Below are 17,704 nucleotides of genomic sequence, written 5' to 3'. Positions count from 1 at the left end.
TAGGCAGGGTGCTGAAGAAGGCATTTGGCATGCTTGCCTACATTGGTCAGAACGATGTGTAGAGTCATAGAATTCACAGTCATAGAGATGTACAGCATGGAAACAGACCGCAGGGCCTGAAGTCTGCTGAACTCTGGACCAATAAGACTTTCTCCTTTGGGCCAATGGGCTGAGAAGTGGCAGATGGAGTTTAATTCAAATAAATGCGAGGTGCTGCATTTTGGGAAAGCAAATCTTAGCAGGATTTATGCACTTAATGGTAAGGTCCTAGGGAGTGTTGCTGAGCAAAGAGACCTTGGAGTGCAGGTTCATAGCTCCTTGAAAGTGGAGTCGCAGGTAGATAGGATAGTGAAGAAGGCGTTTGGTATGCTTTCCTTTATTGGTCAGAGTATTGAGTACAGGATTGGGAGGTCATGTTGCGGCCGTACAGGACATTGGTTAGGCCACAGTTGGAATATTGCATGCAATTCTGGTCTCCTTCCTATCAGAAAGATGTTGTGAAACTTGAAAGGGTTCAGAAAAGATTTACAAGGATGTTGCCAGGGTTGGAGGATCTGAGCTACAGGGAGAGGCTGAACAGGCTGGGGCTGTTTTCCCTGGAGCGTCAAAGGCTGAGGGGTGACCTTATAGAGGTTTACAAAATTATGAGGGACATGGATAGGATAAATAGACAAAGTCTTTTCCCTGCGGGTCGGGGAGTCCAGAACTAGAGGCCATAGGTTTAGGGTGAGAGGGGAAAGATATAAAAGAGACCTAAGGGGCAACATTTTCACGCAGAGGGTGGTATGTGTATGGAATGAGCTGCCAGAGGAAGTGGTGGAGGCTGGTACAATTGTAACATTGAAAAGGCACTTGGATGGGTATATGAATAGGAAGGGTTTGGAGGGATATGGGGCGGGTGCTGGCAGGTGGGACGAGATTGGGTTGGGATATCTGGTCGACATGGACGGGTTGGACCGAAGGGTCTGTTTCCGTGCTGTACATCTCTGTGACTCTGACTGGATAGTAGTACCTCATTGCCGTAACAACAAATTATTTTCAGTGGCCTCTTGAATGCACTTCTGCTTTCCGATTGAATTGGTGGCAGTTCACGGTGACAGAAGCTTTGTTCTTTACTGATGCAGGTGTGATAGGAGAGAGAACAGTCATTGATGACTCTGCGTTGCCGGCGACTGAACCAAAGGAAGCTGCAGAGAAAACGCCACACAAGTGAGTGTTTGGTTAAAGCTTGTGTGGTGGGACATGGGATTTAGCCTTCATACTGAAGACCCCTGATTCCCAATAATCTCCTGTGCTTCTATCTGTCGGCTGGTACTACTTTCTAAAGTATTTGTTTGTATCTTCCAAGGTAAGGCAGGTTGAAGTGGCATGAATTGCTATTCTAAGAATTCAGGAATATGTTGGTAATCTTTGCTTGTGATTCATTGAGTCACAGTTGTACAGCACAAAATTAGACCCTTCAGTCCAACTCATCCATGCTGACCAGATGTCCTAAATTAATCTTTGGAATGATCTGCCAAAGGAAGTGGTGGAGGCTGGTACAATTACAACATTTAAAAGGCATCTGGATGGGTATATGAATAGGAAGGGTTGAGGGGGATATGGGCCAAGTGCTGGCAAATGGAACTGGTTTAGGTTAGGATTTCTGATCAGCATGGACGAGTTGGACCAAAGGGTCTCTTTCTGTGCCGTACATCTGTGTGACTCTATTTGGCCCATAGCCTTTAAACCTTCCTTATTCATATACCCATCCAGATGCCTTTTAAATGTTGTAATTGTACCAGCCTCCACCACTTCCTCTGGCAGCTCATTCCATACACGTACCACCCTCTGTGTGAAAAAGTTATCCCTCAGGTTCCTTTTAAATATTTCCCCCTCACCTTCAACCTATGTTATCTCATTTTGGACTCCCCTACCCTGGGAAAAAGACCTTGGCTATTCACCCTATCTGTGCTCCTCATGATTTTATAAACCTCTGTGGTCATCCCTCAGGCTCCATGGAAAGTAGCCCCAGCCGATTCGGCCTCTCCCTGTGGCTCAAACTCTCCAACCCTGGCAACATCCTTGTAACTCTTTTCTGAGCCCTGTCAAGTTTCATAAAATCTTTGATGTAGTTGGGAGACCAGAGGTAAATGCAGTATTCTGAATTGAGCAGGTAGCAGGAGGGCAGTGGATCCCGCTGTCTTGGGGATGTGAAGCTCCGAAACAAATATCAATTGTACATTGTTGTACCATGTGGTGTGGAATCGCCCACTGGACGTCAGAGCAACATGAGTACCTTTCGTGAAGCCCTTTATACACAGCATTGTGCCCCTCTTACCTAAAGGTGATGGTGAGCATAGGTTCAGAATAGGTAGGTATGCGGAAGATTCTGCAGACCGATAGACAGTAGGACTTGATGCTCTCAAATGTTGCGTGAACGTCTTCCTGGCTAGGGTCCTCCTGTTTATCCCTGATGTTGCCACTACTTGTGCATACCATTTGTCCTGCCTTTGTAAAGGTATATGTAGCTCAGCGCCCGACGCTCCTATTACTTCAGTAAGTCCTTAACCTCTGAAAGGTGACCAGTCTTCACCAAGAATCAGTTACAGTATTGTCCTGCTTTGTGAGTTTTTCACTGTGTCCTTGCAGCGCCCTCGCTTCCTGCTGTGTTTTCTTCTGCCATCTATTTCTCTATAAAGCACCTGCTTTGTATTTGCGTGTTGTCTATCCCAACGAGTCTAGTCCCACAAAGTTGGATGTTAATTATTGAACCCTTAATGCAGATGCTGTTCTCATGTACTTTGTATTGGTACAGGTACAAAGTATAACTGTAGAAGTGTCTACAGTGAATCTTATCCAACTTGAGTGTGCCTTGATAGATTGTCCACGCTTCATGCTCATACTGAAATCAGTAAGGACGGCAGCCAGTTTAGATAATGTGTATGAATCACTGCAACCTGCTGAGCTCCATCCTGTGGCCCTGAAATGCACCTACAGGAGAAACTATACCCGAATTATAGAATGGGAATTATGTCGCATTTGTAGCGTGCAGGCCATTCAGCCAGTCTGCGCAGCAGTTTATTCTCCACGTGATCCTCCTCATCTTCTATTTACTTGATCTCAGCTCATCGAAAAGGTCCTTCTATTTTCCTTTCTCCCTCTTGCTTTCCTTTAACTTCATCAATGCTACTTCTCTCAACCGATTGATGTGGCAGTAAGTTCCACGCCCTCCCCACTCTCAGAATAAAGAAGCTTCTCCTCAGTCCCCTTTGCATTTGTGGGCAATTGGTTTTCATTTCTAAAGTCTCCTCGTCCATAGTGATCAGGCCTCGGTCCTCAGGAATAGTCGTATCTGGTTGTCGGATCATGAAGGCCATTCTTTCTAAACCTAGTGTTTAGTACTTTGACTCCATGTCCACAATTGGAGGAGGCGGTGTGAAAAGGTGAGATTAGGTGTGAAAATTTTGTGGCTGACTATGATGCAATTCTGTTGTCAACAACTTGAGATCAGTAGGGTTCAGAGCAGAGCTCCAACCTGGGCTCTTCTGACTTAACCTGGCTTAATTGCTCACCACAGTACATTGATGCTGAAATACGGAGATAACTCATGTTACAGGTTTCTCCATTGCATCACTGAAATGGACCAAATTTAAATTCTGTATCCTCTCCACAGACCAAAGAGGAAAAAGGGCGGCTACATTATTGATGCTGACGGGATGTTTCAGCTATTTCACTGTCCGCATGAGGGATGCAGCCAGGTGTACATCACTTTGAACAGCTTCCAGGCAAGTACTGACTCTCAGCAATAAGCCAAACCTGTTGGAAAGATTAAGTTGTAAAATACAGAGGAGCCTAGATTATCCGAATACCAGTTACCCGAAAATCGGATTATCTGAAGGAGATCTCGAGGTCCCGATGGAATCATTACATCAAAGACTTGTTTCCAGCAATGATCGCGTCTTTTGTTTTCAGTGATCAAACAGGCTTCATCTCCAAATGACCAACCTCCCACGCTCACTCTCCCCCCACACATTCCCTGGAGTTCTACACAAGGGTGTACCCTAAACCACACCCCCCCCAGATAATCTCTCCAACATTGTCCTGTGCAGGACAAACGTGGAACCTGCCAAAAAGTTGCAGTAGAAAGGTTTGTGTATGTGTATGCGCTGTTTGGAGACTTACCCCACAAAGGCAGCAGCAGCAGCCTTGTTGGTGTACAATGCAGCTGCCCCAGAGAGGGAGCGGTGTTGGCGGGGGCTCGCGTACAGTGTCTTGCTGCAGTCTCTTGAACGGGGAGCAGATTTAAAAATCGTCGAGCTCCAGAGAAAAGGCATCTAATCGATTAACCGAATAATCGATTATCCGATCGAAATAGTGCCTGCCCATCACATTCGGATAATCGTGGTTCCCCTGTATTTGTCATTAATTCAAGGGGAGGCGGAAGAGCAAGTTCTCACTGACCTTTGAAGCTCAAGGCAAATGTGAGCAAAATCGTTCCCAAAATTTGACACACGTACCCTGGTATCTTTGCCATATCCGTGAAATCTGAAATGCCTCAATAAATTAGTGTGCACAAACTGACAATTTAATGCCCACAGCAACAAAATCTGATAATTTAATCTCTCTTTTCCATACAGAGAGAATTGGTAGAGGTTTACTGACAAGCTAAACACTTCCTTTTTTCATTTCTAACCAAGAAAGAAACTTCCAACAATTTACATTCTGTAATCCAAGTAACACAGCAAAGTAGGAATCTGGTTCCCAAATTAATTTGAGTGGTTTGATTTGAGACAAGATACTTTTAGACGAAGGTGTTATGGCAGTGATTTATTTTTCCCTTCTTCTCTTTGGTCACAACCCCCCATTACTTAGGCCGAGTGTTTTAAGTTTGGAAAATTGTTCAGAGAATTCAAGAGTGCTCACCACTCACTGTCTTTCTGAAGAATTAGTTAGGGAAGGGCATCCCAAACATTAGTGATTTTAAAAATTGCTGCCATGATGGTTATTGTGCCTGCAACCCATTGCAAAACCTTCTCCAGATAGCTCAGAATCCTCCTCGGGCTGCAAATTGAAAATGAGCAATCTTATCATTTATAACTCGTTCAAAAACAACGCCATTCTTTAATTTTAAATCATTTAATCCCTCAACCAGCTTAACTAAAATAGATTATCTAGTGATTATTGCATTGCTGTTTGTGGGAGCTTCCTCTGTACAAATTCTGTATTTTCCATCTTGCAACAGTGACTAAATGTCAAAAGCACTTTGGGCTTTGAGATCATGAGAGATACTGTGTAAAAGCTAGTTGGTTATATTCACAATTATGCCATCGGTTTTCACTCGTGATTTCAAAAGTGCATGGACTAATGCGAAGTTTGCTTCTATGACTTGAAAAACGACAACTCAGGACAACAGATCTGCAGAGATGAAGCACAAGTCCTGTTCCGGATCTAATATGAGATTCAGGGAAATAAAATCATTTTTTAAACAGAATTTAGTGCATAATGTAATTAAAATACATTGTAAATTTGCAGGGAGAAAAGCTGAATTTGAATCAGAGCCACAATAGTACATTGACTTGCAGTCAGTACGCTGAAAGTAACTCAATGGATCAAATACAGGAAAATGAATGTGAACTCTACAGTGACGCAGTAGTTAGCACTGCTTTTTCACCATCCCAAGGAACTGGGTTCAATTCTAGCCTTGGGTGACTGTCTGTATGGAGATTGCACGCTCCCCCCTTGGGTTTCTGCCAGGTCCTCCGGTTTCCTTCAAAGATGTGCAGGTTAGGTGGATTAGCCATGGGAAATGCAGAGTTGAAGGGATTTGGGGGGGGGGGTGGGGATGGGGATGGGGAGGTTGCACGGTCTTTGGAAGTTAGTGAAAGCACGATGGGCCAGATACACTGTGGAGATTCTATCGTTTCATATTATAAGAAAAGGATATAGAATGTCAAATCTAAGATCCCAAATCTATCTTGTTTATCTGGATGCCTCATTTAATAAAAATAAATTTCCTTCTGATCAGAATCATGTCAACCTTGTGCACAGAAAGGGGAAAACGAAAGTTTGTTCTCATCCAGGTTGTGGCAAGAGGTTTTACTTATCGAATCATCTCCGGCGGCACATGATCATTCACTCGGGTAAGTTCCTGATAAAACTCTTCAGCCGTTACTTTATTTAATGTTTTTGATCACCCTGTTCAGACACTGTATGACTGACTCCTGTGTCAGGAGGAACCTGAGTCTGGACCTTCTGTCCCAGAGGTGGGAGATACCACCGCTGCACCACAAGACCTTTGAATTTCGCAGCCATTAGATCAGAGATTTAAGTTACCACATCTGACTAGCCCTTTTTGCAGGTTACAGACTGCTCGTTTAGGGTGAAGCCACGCAAACGAATTCTTTAAGCTTGCAATTTACTTGAATAATGCAGAATACCATCAATGAGAAGCTCTTGTGAGCTTTTGATCTCTGTTCACCAGCTGCACTCTCTTCTGACTGATGAGCTGATTTGTATGTAGTGCCAGTTTATTGCACATGAAGGTAATTTGAGCCCTTTCCAGCATGGTTAAACTAGAAAGCTCAATTGGGTAATTAGGCCCTTGTAACACTCTCTGCATGTTTTTAGTCTTCAGATGGCCAGTAGTGAGGTTTTAGAGAAAATTATGGAACGGGTTCAGACCAGGAGCATATTATCTACACTTTTAAGTGTCAAATTATTAAACTACTAAACAGATCCTGATGGGCCCTGATTAGGAAAAAAACACCTGCTGAAGGAGCAGCGCTCCGAACGCTAGTGCTTCCAAATAAATTTGTTAGACTATAACGTGGTGTTACAGAGTCATAGAGGTGTTCAGCATGGAAACAGACCCTTCGGTCCAACTGGTTGGGAATGGAAATTCTGAGGAGGAAGTAAATAGGGTTCAAGTGGAGTTGGATGGGTTACACAAATTGGCCAGGTAAATGTGAAATTATTTATTTTGATCGAGAAAACAAGCTGAGAACTGCTTAAGTAGAGAAGGGTTGGAGACTAAGGTATCCTCCTTTGAGTCACGTAGGTCAGCATTCAGGTGAGCAAGCATTTAGGAAGACAAATGGTGTGTTGGCCTTCATTGCAAGGGAATTTGAGGACAGGAGTAAAGATGTGTACGGCGGAATCTTGATTATCTAGCATTCGATTATGCAAATTGCAGATTATCTGGTAAGATCATAAGGTGCTTAGCTAAATTGTGTTATCCGGCATTTGTCTATGTTGTTTGAGTAGTTGAGATTCCTCTGTAGTTCCCTGCTGAGACCATCTGGAATATTGTTATCTAAGGATGAGCGTACACTCACCATACTGGGTTGCAAGAAAGGTTCGATAGATTACTCCCGAGGATGACCATATTGTCTTATTGAGGTGACCTGACTGAAACTTAGAGAATTTGTGTCAGCGTGGAGCTAGACTGTTTTAAGTATTTCAAGATAAGGGGCAGAGCATTTGAGAAAGAGATGCGGAATTTGTTCACTCTGAGGGCAGTGAATCTTTAGAATTCTCTACTCCAGCGGCCTGTGGAAGCTTAGTCATTGAACATGTTCAAGATAGCGATTGATAGATGCCTGAAGACCAGTGACATGGAGGAATGTGAGAGTAGCATGAGGAAATGGTATTGGTGTAGATAATCAGCAACCGTGTAATTCAGGGCTTCAGCTGGAACAGCACGAGTGGTTGTAATATCGTGGGTCCCAGAGTTCAGTCTGTGGGTCATGCTCTGACTCTGATAGCCGCTGCTGCATGAAACAAGAGGCCACTCTCTCCATGATCTGCCTTGGTGTGGCTGAGGGTAGTCGAAGGCTTCCATGAAAGGTTGTGTTGTGTGTGCCACACTATTTAAATTCTTATATTCAGCAAAAGGGCTGTGAGTCGACTCTTGATAATGATAGACTATAACACCTTGTACATTTGATATTAGAGCAATAAAGTATACTATAATCTAATAAACATTACAAAATATCTTGCGCTTTAAGTTAACTTTGTACGATGGTATACTGCCACGCTAGATCTTGGGGCTACACTCGGTGATATCGTGTGGTCTTCTTCCAAGGGTCTCTGCAACGTCCTCTCTTTTAGCGGTTATTCTCGAGTTAGCACCCTGAGTGGGGTTTTACAGCAATTCCTATCCTTCAAAACCTTTGTACCTTTTTAGCAGGGTCTTAAAGATCTACCAACGGATTGATCAGTTTTGGTTCCCATGATCGATCAGACCCAACCAGGGCTGGATGCATTAATGGCAGGGTGGCCCTTAGGTGTCCATTATGGTAGGTGCACATAGCTGCTTCCAGTCAAGGTGCTAGGGGCCTCTGTGGCTGGCGAATGACTCGATATTCCTGATTGTTCCAAGGGCAGCATTCCATTGTCCTATTCAAGTCCAACTTCAGATGTGTATTGCAGAGTCTGCAGCTGTCAGGTTTGTTTGCAAACTGTCTGTGGGCAGCTGCAGCCTGTCTGGATTCTGCAGCGTGGGGATTGATGTGGTCACTTTAGTCAAGGCTGGCTTCCACTTCCCAGCATGCTTTACTTTATGACCACTTTATCAAAGTTCACCATAAATCGGGTAGGCCACAGTTGAAACTGGGCACTCTGCTGTTCGGGTTCAGTCACCACATCATGGTGGGTGATGTTTTGCTTTTCGACTGCAGGCGCTCCATCAAGCAGTGAGGCTGTCACTAGTTTGTAGGGCAGGGGGTGTGCTCCAGTAGGGACTGTGGGGTTCTGCCTAATTGCATGGATATATTTTCCCCACCCACCTGAGCTTTGTTCACTGTTGGCCAGTAGTGTTTTTTTGAGGAGGATGGTTTCCTGCAGTCAACCATACGTGCAGCCTTCTAGACTTCCTGCCCCAGTCTGGCTCGTGGCCAGTACCGAGTGAGAGAACAAATGGACTCACATAGCAGCTCTCAGTAACATGAAAGGTCAGTCCCAATGACACTATTGATTGGAACGAAGTCCCTCAAAACATAATGCGCCCGGGGAGAGATGAGGATCTGTAACCGAACAGTGGGATTAAAACTCTATTTGGGGTCAATTTGTATCAGACTTGAGACTGCAGTGTATAAGCAGCAGAGCCCTTTGACAAAATGAGACTGACAGCTCGGTAACTTGCTCCTGGTCGCAGCATTACATAAAGCAATGTTTTCAGCAAATGTAAATAACATTAAAACCTACTTCTTCACTTCAGCTGTTGCCGCTTGCAGAATGGACTGCAGGGTATTAACAAGTGCGACTGGTCGGACCCTGTGATTCATGGAAATGGACACAGGCCTCAAGTTTTAAGCATGTAGTTTTAACCGACTTTGCAGAGTAGTCCTTCTACCTTTTGGCAAACATCTGACTGCAGGGGCATTTTAAGAAACTTAACACCTGGGCAGGTACAACCTGCTGCGCTGAGTCTGAACATTGCGGACACTGTAGTCGCAGTGAAAGAAAAGAGTTTGCACTTTCTGAAACCGGTCTAGGGCAAATGATTTTGCTCAGTGCAGCACCTGCTACCTGTTCAACTGTTTTCTACGCTATGTGTGGATGCAGAATCTTTCTCTAAAGTTCCATCCAAGTCAGAATGCTGGTACCTCAGCAGTGACAAATGTCATGTTTCATCTGTGTCAGAATTTGATTAAAGATAAAATGATCAGTCTGTCCTCATCAGGACTTGTGTGAAGAATACAACTGTTTTTCTAATCGACCTGTTCAGAGATGTTATTACACATCGTCTAGGCAGGTGGAACTTGAACCTGGGTGTCTCGGTTCAGAGGTAGGGACACTACCACTGCACCATTGGATAAGGTATGAGCTGCAGCTGTGTACCATTATTGACTTCAGAAGAGGAATGAATTGAGTAGCCTAATGATGAAATTCTTTAATATGCTTGGTAGTACAGCCTGATCTTAGACACAACGATGCCATGGTTATAACACCAGATTGCAGTGTATAAATCCCATTGTGATAAGCTATAAAAGGGAATTGAATAAATCTGGTCATCTACAGGTTTGGACCACAGCAAAATGTCCATGAAAGGAGTCTGCTGTTCGCAAGAAAAATCTCATTTAATTATATCCTTCAGTGGAGGTAATGTGTCAGTGAAAGTAAACATGGTTTAATGCCTTCTAAAGTGAGCTATCATATCATGTGCTTGCAGTGGACAAGCTCCGCAAATTGGGGTTGTTGAACATGGGCAGCAAGTGCAACTTCTTGGAGTTCAACAATGTCCCAAGAGTTCAGTCAAAAAAAAATTCTACCAGTAATATCTAATGGTGCAGTTTTAACCCTGTGCCAATCTTTCTGCCATGATTAGCCACAGAAATGCAAATCATGTAGCATCCAGAAGTTTGAATGTAATTTGCTGTTAATTTGCATTAATTTCTGATATAACTAGTAGTGATGCAGCCAAAGTTAAATACTATGCTTGGCAAATTCCTCCAATACTGAAAAATAACACGGACTGAGTTACTTTGAAGGACACGGCTGAGATCTCCATTTCAGGATACCCTATTGGAAATTCAGCTGTGTGCAGTTGGGTATGTTGGGATAAGGTTTATTTTGGGCTGTGATGAGGAGCAGTTTCTTCATTGTGTTGTGAATCTTCAATATCGTTGGCTTCAAAAGATTGAATATATTCAGGATTGGGGTTGATAGATTCTTGGGCACTGATGGTAGTTCTTGAGTGCTGATACTGTGGCTTTAAAAGGTGTATTTTGTCCTGGTTTTAATTTTGAAGAGAGGTTTTATGGCAGAGGTGTCAAGCAATCTGCTCTAACCACTCGAAGCTTGTGAGGCCCTGGGGTTTTTTAAAAGCTGGAGCAATAGAAGCAGCCTGAATGGGTGTCATCAAGCTCTGACAGAGCCAGGAGTTTTGGTTTTAGCTTTAGCTTTCAGCAGTTACTGTTAGGGGTCTTGAAGAAGTGGAAGTTATTTCTTCCCCTCTCAGTTACAGCCGAAAGCAGGGAGTTCTCTTCCTACTACTGGAGTTGTGTGTGAGACTCAGTCTGTTTTTTGAAGTTGTCTTTTGTTATGCGTGTGTTAATGGGGTGTTACCATATTGGAAGAGTTACTTACTAATAGTTACACGCTATTATTCTTCAGTCATTCCAATTCCTTTGTTGTACTTTAACCACAGTGGGTGAATAAAGTGTGTTTTGCTTTACGTCCGGTAGCTTGACCAATCGAATTGCATCAGGAACGCAACACCTTACATTAATCTTGAAAATAAGAAAAGGTTAGAGTCTGGACTACGGAATATTTGGATGTGGTTTGGTCTGGTCCATAACACCAGGAGTATTTAGGAAAGGGTGGGGAAGAGTTGAAACAGAAGATTACTTATAATTGCATTGACTGAAGATGCAGGCACAAAGGGTAGAGTGATTTAGTCTTGTTTCTTGTATCATGTTCTGACCTGATGCAGTGTCCTCACCGAAGCAGACTTTGCTTACTGCTTTTCCAGGTGATCTTTCTTTTAAGCTGTCCCTTGTGTTTGAGTGGGGAACTGCCAAGTGGGATGGGGAGAAGCTTGTGTAATCCAAAAATATTGACTTGTCAGCATCTAGCCTGGGTTTTAAAAGACTAGACTGAATGCAGGTGGTGTGACTGAGGGTGGCCTTTAAAACAAAAAATAGCTCCAGAGTTTGGAGTCCAGCGAAAGAACGAGTTAGGTTTGATTTTTGTGCTGTGAATGTGCAGCTCCGCAGGATGAGCATGTGGGATTTTCGGGAAGAGAAGTGGATCATCTCACCTCACAGTGGCTCAGTGATTAGCACTGCTGCCTCGCAGCGCCAGGGATCGATTCCAGCCTCAGGCGACTGCCTGTCTATGCGGAATTTGCACATTCTTCCTGTGTCTGTGTGGGTTTCCTTCGGGTGCTCCGGTTGCCACCCACAGTCCAAAGATTCCCAATTCAGGTGAATTGACCATGCTAAATTGTCCATTAGTAGGGAGTAGGGGAATAGGTCTGGGTGGGTTAGTCTTCGGAGGGTCGGTGTGGACTTGTTGGGCAGAAGGGCCTGTTTCCACACTGTAGGGAATCTAATCTCATCTGAATTAATCAGACACCTCTATCTAGGACTGCGAAGATTGTGTTGGTGTCTCAGCTGTGTTCGACCCTTCGAATTAATAAAGTTAAATGCGTGAATGTTCTTGGTTTTCGCAAGCTAGTTTCATGCATGTAGTTGGTTTCAATCTGATTTGACTTAAAAATGAACTCAAAACTGCTGGTTCTGATTTCAGTTTTCTGCTGTCTAGGTGTGCGGGATTTTATTTGTGAAACATGCGGGAAGTCATTCAAAAGGAAAAACCACCTTGAAGTTCACCGAAGGATGCACACGGGGGAGACTCCACTCCAGTAGGTCCTTTGTTGCATTACAGCTCTCTTTAAGGAAGGCAGGTTGATGAATTGAGGTTGTATGTTTGCTTTGTGTTCACTTCACTGGGCACTTTTTGAACCTCATCAGGCAACTAAGCTGCGCGGCTTCAGATTTGTTAAATATTTCATTCATCTGGCGTTAAATCTGTCACTAGGAAAAGGAACTTTTTTTTTGCTCACAAAATATCGATGCCCTTCCAAACCATTTGCAGTGTAGAAGGAATGGCCATTCGGCGAACGTCTGACTTACGAACGCTCATATTGCTAAATGCGATCCCAAACAGGTTTAATTCTAAAGACGCAACATAAGGACGTTTCCATCGTCCTGCATTGTCTTCTGACTTGCACACAAATTGCCTTGCAAATGGACGTCAACAGAATTCATTTGCATTGGGCATTGTCTGTTGCCATTGACAGAGTCAAGCTCTATATTTTCCCAGGGATAGTGATTTACGAAATTACATTTGGTTTTTGCGAAACTCCACCTTGCTCATTAATGTCCTTCAGGGAAGGAAATCTGTCACCCCTTGCCATATGCATGATAATTCTGTAATTTTGTCCCGCCTGTGATTACTCTTAGTGCCTAAGTTTTATTGTACTTGGACCTTTAGTATAAACTTTACAATTTAAGTTTTTTGGATTTTTTTTGTGCAATGTGGGTGTCACTGGGAAGGCCAGGGTTCATAGCCCATTCGTTGAGGTAAGTGGCCGTTGTTAAGTCATTTCAGAGAGCATAAGAGTCAATGTTGTGGGTCTGGAACCATGCATATGGCAAGGGGTGACAGATTTCCTTCCCTGAAGATATTAATGAGCAAGGAGGATTTTCGCAAAAATCAAATGTAATTTCGTAAGTCACTATTCCTGGGATATCTTTCAACTCCTGATTTAATTGAATTTAAATGCCACAGTGGAATTTGACTCCAGCAGGGCCTTCGGCATTGGCCTCTGAGTTAGTAGCATCACTGTTATGGTGCTATTATCCTACCAGCTCCCAGACATGAGGGATTACTACAGTATGGTTTGGTTCCCTGAAAAGTGGTACTTTATAACCGAGAATTAGCGAGATGTTAATACTGGAAAACATTAACGTAAACCCTAAAACTTCAGAAGGCCCGGTTTCTCATGACTAAAAATATACCTGACAGGGTAATCGTTCTAATCATCAAAGAAAAGCAATGATAACAGAGAAGGTCAAATTGCTGAGCTTGTAAACCATGGTAATGTTCATTTCTAAATTGAGAAAGGAAGCATCTATATATGTTATGCTCTGTTCATCCAACTGTGCAATAATTCGTCTGAGCAGATAAATAGGATTAAAAGGGAAACGTTGTCAACGTAAGAGCCAAGTACTACGGATGCTGGAAATCTGGAATGAAAATAGAAAATGCTGGAGAAACTCAAGACTGGCAACATCTGTGAAGCAGGGTTAACATTTCAAGTCTGAAATTATTTCTGCAAAATGTTGAATTACTCCAGCAATTTGCTTTTATTTAATATGTCAGCCTTCTACCTTTCCTGTTTTTCCAAATTACCTTCCTTTTACCTGTATGAAATATGGTATAAGAAAGACTGTGTACATGGTAACTTGTAGCTTATCTTTATGCTTCTGTGAGTAAAGGATAAATTTGAAGAGGTCGGAGAATGCTTTTGGTTTTGTAGAATTTCTGCTGTAGAACCCATTGGTAGAGATGGATTATTTTTTCCATTAGGGACTCAACGAGGCTAGAATACTCGTGAGGCTTCCCTCTGGGAGTAAATGTGCTGTATTTTAATGTGGGTGAGGTGTTGCTGAGTCCAGTGAGCCCGGAGGTTTCCTGTTCAAGTTCCAGTCAGTGTTGATCTGGGCAGTCTCAGTTGGGAGTCCTGAAATTGACGCTACCTCCCCTGAGCTAGGGAAGGAAGTCATATTAGCTCTGGTCTGTTTCTGATGACCCTTCGGGAGGGGGTTCTCGCAGAAGGATTTGGGCAGTTGGCTGAAGTGAACAGAAAAGGTGGGTGGGGAAGCAAGATCTATTGTGATTGGTTGATCTGTCTAATTTGAGCTCTGTTTGAGTTGAATGTCAGCCCCCCCCCATCTGTTGGTTCACCCTTTCCTTCAGCTTTGGCATATAGAATCTTACTTTGTCACCAGCAACCTGGTGGTCACCTCCAAGAGTTGATAGCAAAGAGAACGCATTGTAATGACACAAGACAAAAAAACTGAAAGAACTGCGGATGCTGGAAATCTGAAGCAGAAACAGAATTTGCTGGAAAATGTCGGCTGGTCTGGCAGCATCTGTGGAGAGAAATCAGAGTTAACGTATCAGGCCCAGTGATCCTTCTACAGAGCTGAAGATTTTGTATCGTTCCGCTTCAAACGTGAACTCTGATGCTGCCAGACCTGATATTTTCCAGCAATTTCTGTGTTTATTGCACTGTAATGGCCCAGATTTGTTTCCTAGCCAGCCTAACCATAGGGAGGAGAGTGAAGAAGGCGTTTGGTATGCTATATGAATAGGACGGGTTTGGAGGAATATGGGACGGGTGCTGGCAGGTGGGACTAGATTGGGTTGGGATATCTGGTCACTATGGACGGGTTGGATCGAAGGGTCTGTTTCCATGCTGTACATCACTATGACTTTGAGTGACAGCTGATCGGGGGGGGGGGGGGTTGGGGATCAGTCTTTTCAGTTTGAACTGGAGATGTTCAAGAAGTAATTGTTAACACGAGATAGATAACAGGGGCGGGGACATTAAATTGGCTCAATTGAAAATTGGGGACACTGTTTCAAGCTGATAAAATGTATACTTGCAAAAAAAGAGGAAAAATAAGTTAAAGGTTTAAAAAAAAATGACATGCAGGATGCTAGAAATCTGGGAGAAAGAAACCGGAAAATGCTGGGAATACTCAGGTCTGGCAACATTTGCATCCGTTTCAGGCCTGTGACTTGTAGTCCTGTCGAGCTTCAACCACCTTGCGATGTCCCACGCACCTTGATGACTAAATTACTGTTGAAGTATAGTCACTGACATAAAACAGGTAGCACAGCAACCAATTTATGTGCAGCAAGCTCCTGCAAACACTGGGCTTATCATGGCATGATGATTGAAGACTGATTATCAATCTCTGTGGATTCACTAGCTCCTTTACAGCGTAGCAAAAGCAAAAAACTCATCATGTAATTTTACGCCCAATTGATTGTTGCAACACAAGGAGAGTTCTCCACACAAGCTCAGTCCTTGACGCGGGAAAGAGTCTTGGCTTGGCAGTGATCTTTTGACTGGTATTGATAATTGCTTTCCCCCTTGGTATTTGAAGGTGTGAAATCTGTGGCTATCAGTGTCGGCAGAGGGCGTCGCTAAACTGGCACATGAAGAAGCACGACACCGAGATACAGTACAACTTCACCTGTGAATACTGTGGCAAGAAGTTCGAGAAAATGGAAAGTGTCAAATTTCACAAGTTAAAAAGCCACCCCGAATGTCAAACCATGTGACGCTACTGGACTTAAATCACCGTGATACTTGAGGAATGTGTACAAACCGTCTTTGACTCCATGTAAATTCTGTGCAAGTACTGTGACTATATGGAAAATGAAATTTTATATTATTTTCAGCTTTCTCTCTGTCATGTATTTTCAGGCAAGGGACAGTGAAGTTGCGGGTGGTGAATACCGTGAGTTTACTTGAATCTTGGGCCAGTGCAATCACTGTGCTGAGGGGGATGTTGTCACTTCCGCAAAGCACTCTGAACCGACTGCTGATGAAGCCAAAGGTGGATTTGATGCTGAACTTGCGATTAAATGGCATCGTTCCTGACTTCCCATGTGCCTGCGCTTGGCATGCTGCAGGGTAGATGGGGCACAGTGGTTGTTGGTGGCAGTAACACTGCCTTTAGTCAGCATCCTTCTGCCTCAGTGCTCTGGTGAATTATCTCATGGGGCTGCCGTGCAGCAGTGACAGTCAATAATGTGACCCGATCAAGCTCCAGTCGCCTAACCTCCAAGAGGTTGGTAAAGGCTAGCCTTTTGGGAACCGTCTAGGCCACTGTAAGACAACTCTTTTAATGGGACAGTGTTGTGCCCAGCTCAACATGTGCAGCAGGTTAGCAAGCAGGAAAAAGGGTCATCGTTTACAATTTCGAAACAGCTACGAATGGCAATAAAAGAAACCGTGCACCCAGAACATCATTTTTTTTTCTTTAATTCGACAGGTGTTTTTTTTTCAGTGCGGTTCCATGCTCAAATGATCATGATTTATATGTGGTCTTTACTGTTGACTACCAAGCACATGTGACAAGGCAGGTGGCCCAGTCTCTCCTCAGCTGGGGTCTGTTGATCAGCGGGTTTCCAGTTTGTGCACTGGATAGACAAGTCTGTGCGGTCATTGGGAAGTCAACGGCTGCCGTTGCAAAGATGTTCAAGTGAAAAATATGGAGGATGGCAGGACAAGGAGAAGGAGGACTTATACACTTAATGGTAAGGTCTTAGAGAGTATTTCTGAACAGGGACCTTGGAGTGCAGGTTCATAGCTCCTTGAAAGTGGAGTCGCAGGTGGATAGGATAGTGAAGGCAGCGTTTGGTATGCTTTCCTTTATTGGTCAGAGTACTGAGTACAGGAGTTGGGAGGTCATGTTGCAGCTGTACAGGACATTGATTAGGCCACTGTTGGAATATTGAATGCAGTTCTGGTCTCCTTCCTATCAGAAAGATGTTGTGAAACTTGAAAGGGTTCAGCAAAGATTTACAAGGATGTTGCCAGGGTTGGAGGATCTGAGCTACAGGGAGAGGCTGAACAGGCTGGGGCTGTTTTCCCTGGAGCGTCAAAGGCTGAGGGGTGACCTTACAGAGATTTACAAAATCATGAGGGGCATGGATAGGGTAAGTAGGCAAAGTCTTTTCCCTGGGGTGGGGGAGTCCAGAACTAGAGGGCATAGGTTTAGGGTGAGAGGGGAAAGAGACTGAAGGGGCAACCTTCTTCACGCCAGAGGATGTGGTGGAGGCTGGTACAATTGCAACATTTAAAAGGCATTTGGGTGGGTATATGAATAGGAAGGGTTTGGAGGGATATGGGCCGGGTGCTGGCAGGTGGGACTAGATTGGGTTGGGATATCTGGTCAGCATGGACGGGTTGGACCGAAGGGTCTGTTTCTGTGCTGTACATCTCTGTAACTAAATGTAGATTTAGTGTCAGAATGTTTACACTGTGGTCATTAGCGTGTAACTGTTTTCTGTATCCCCACTGTGTGTGAGATACTCTCAAAGGTTTGGTGAATCCCCTTCTGTTTAAACCTTTCAAAACCTAATCGAAGCCTTCCACAATGGCTGTTGGTTTCGAAAGCAATGTCCCTGTCAA

The 17,704-nt window shown here is 43.8% G+C and overlaps 1 protein-coding gene across 3 annotated transcripts in view; it reads left to right on the top strand.

The window, feature by feature from the left end:
- Positions 1–15,965, top strand: part of znf653 (zinc finger protein 653) — a 31,650-nt gene extending 15,685 nt beyond the window's left edge. For 2 of the 3 annotated variants that reach the window (XM_072564235.1, XM_072564233.1), the window contains 5 exons: positions 1,125–1,209; positions 3,656–3,767; positions 6,008–6,122; positions 12,235–12,349; positions 15,669–15,965. In XM_072564235.1, the coding sequence (XP_072420336.1) occupies positions 1,125–1,209; positions 3,656–3,767; positions 6,008–6,122; positions 12,235–12,349; positions 15,669–15,846 (605 nt within the window). In that variant the 3' untranslated portion in view covers positions 15,847–15,965. The remainder of the gene's footprint in view (positions 1–1,124; positions 1,210–3,655; positions 3,768–6,007; positions 6,123–12,234; positions 12,350–15,668) is intronic. The other variant, XM_072564234.1, reaches the window with a different exon arrangement.
- Positions 15,966–17,704: the final 1,739 nt, after the last annotated feature.

Source organism: Chiloscyllium punctatum, chromosome 46 (genome assembly GCF_047496795.1).
Source record: "Chiloscyllium punctatum isolate Juve2018m chromosome 46, sChiPun1.3, whole genome shotgun sequence".
NCBI classification, from domain to species: domain Eukaryota; kingdom Metazoa; phylum Chordata; class Chondrichthyes; order Orectolobiformes; family Hemiscylliidae; genus Chiloscyllium; species Chiloscyllium punctatum.
Note: the sequence above shows the minus strand (reverse complement) of the source record. Positions and strands in the feature narration are given on the sequence as shown.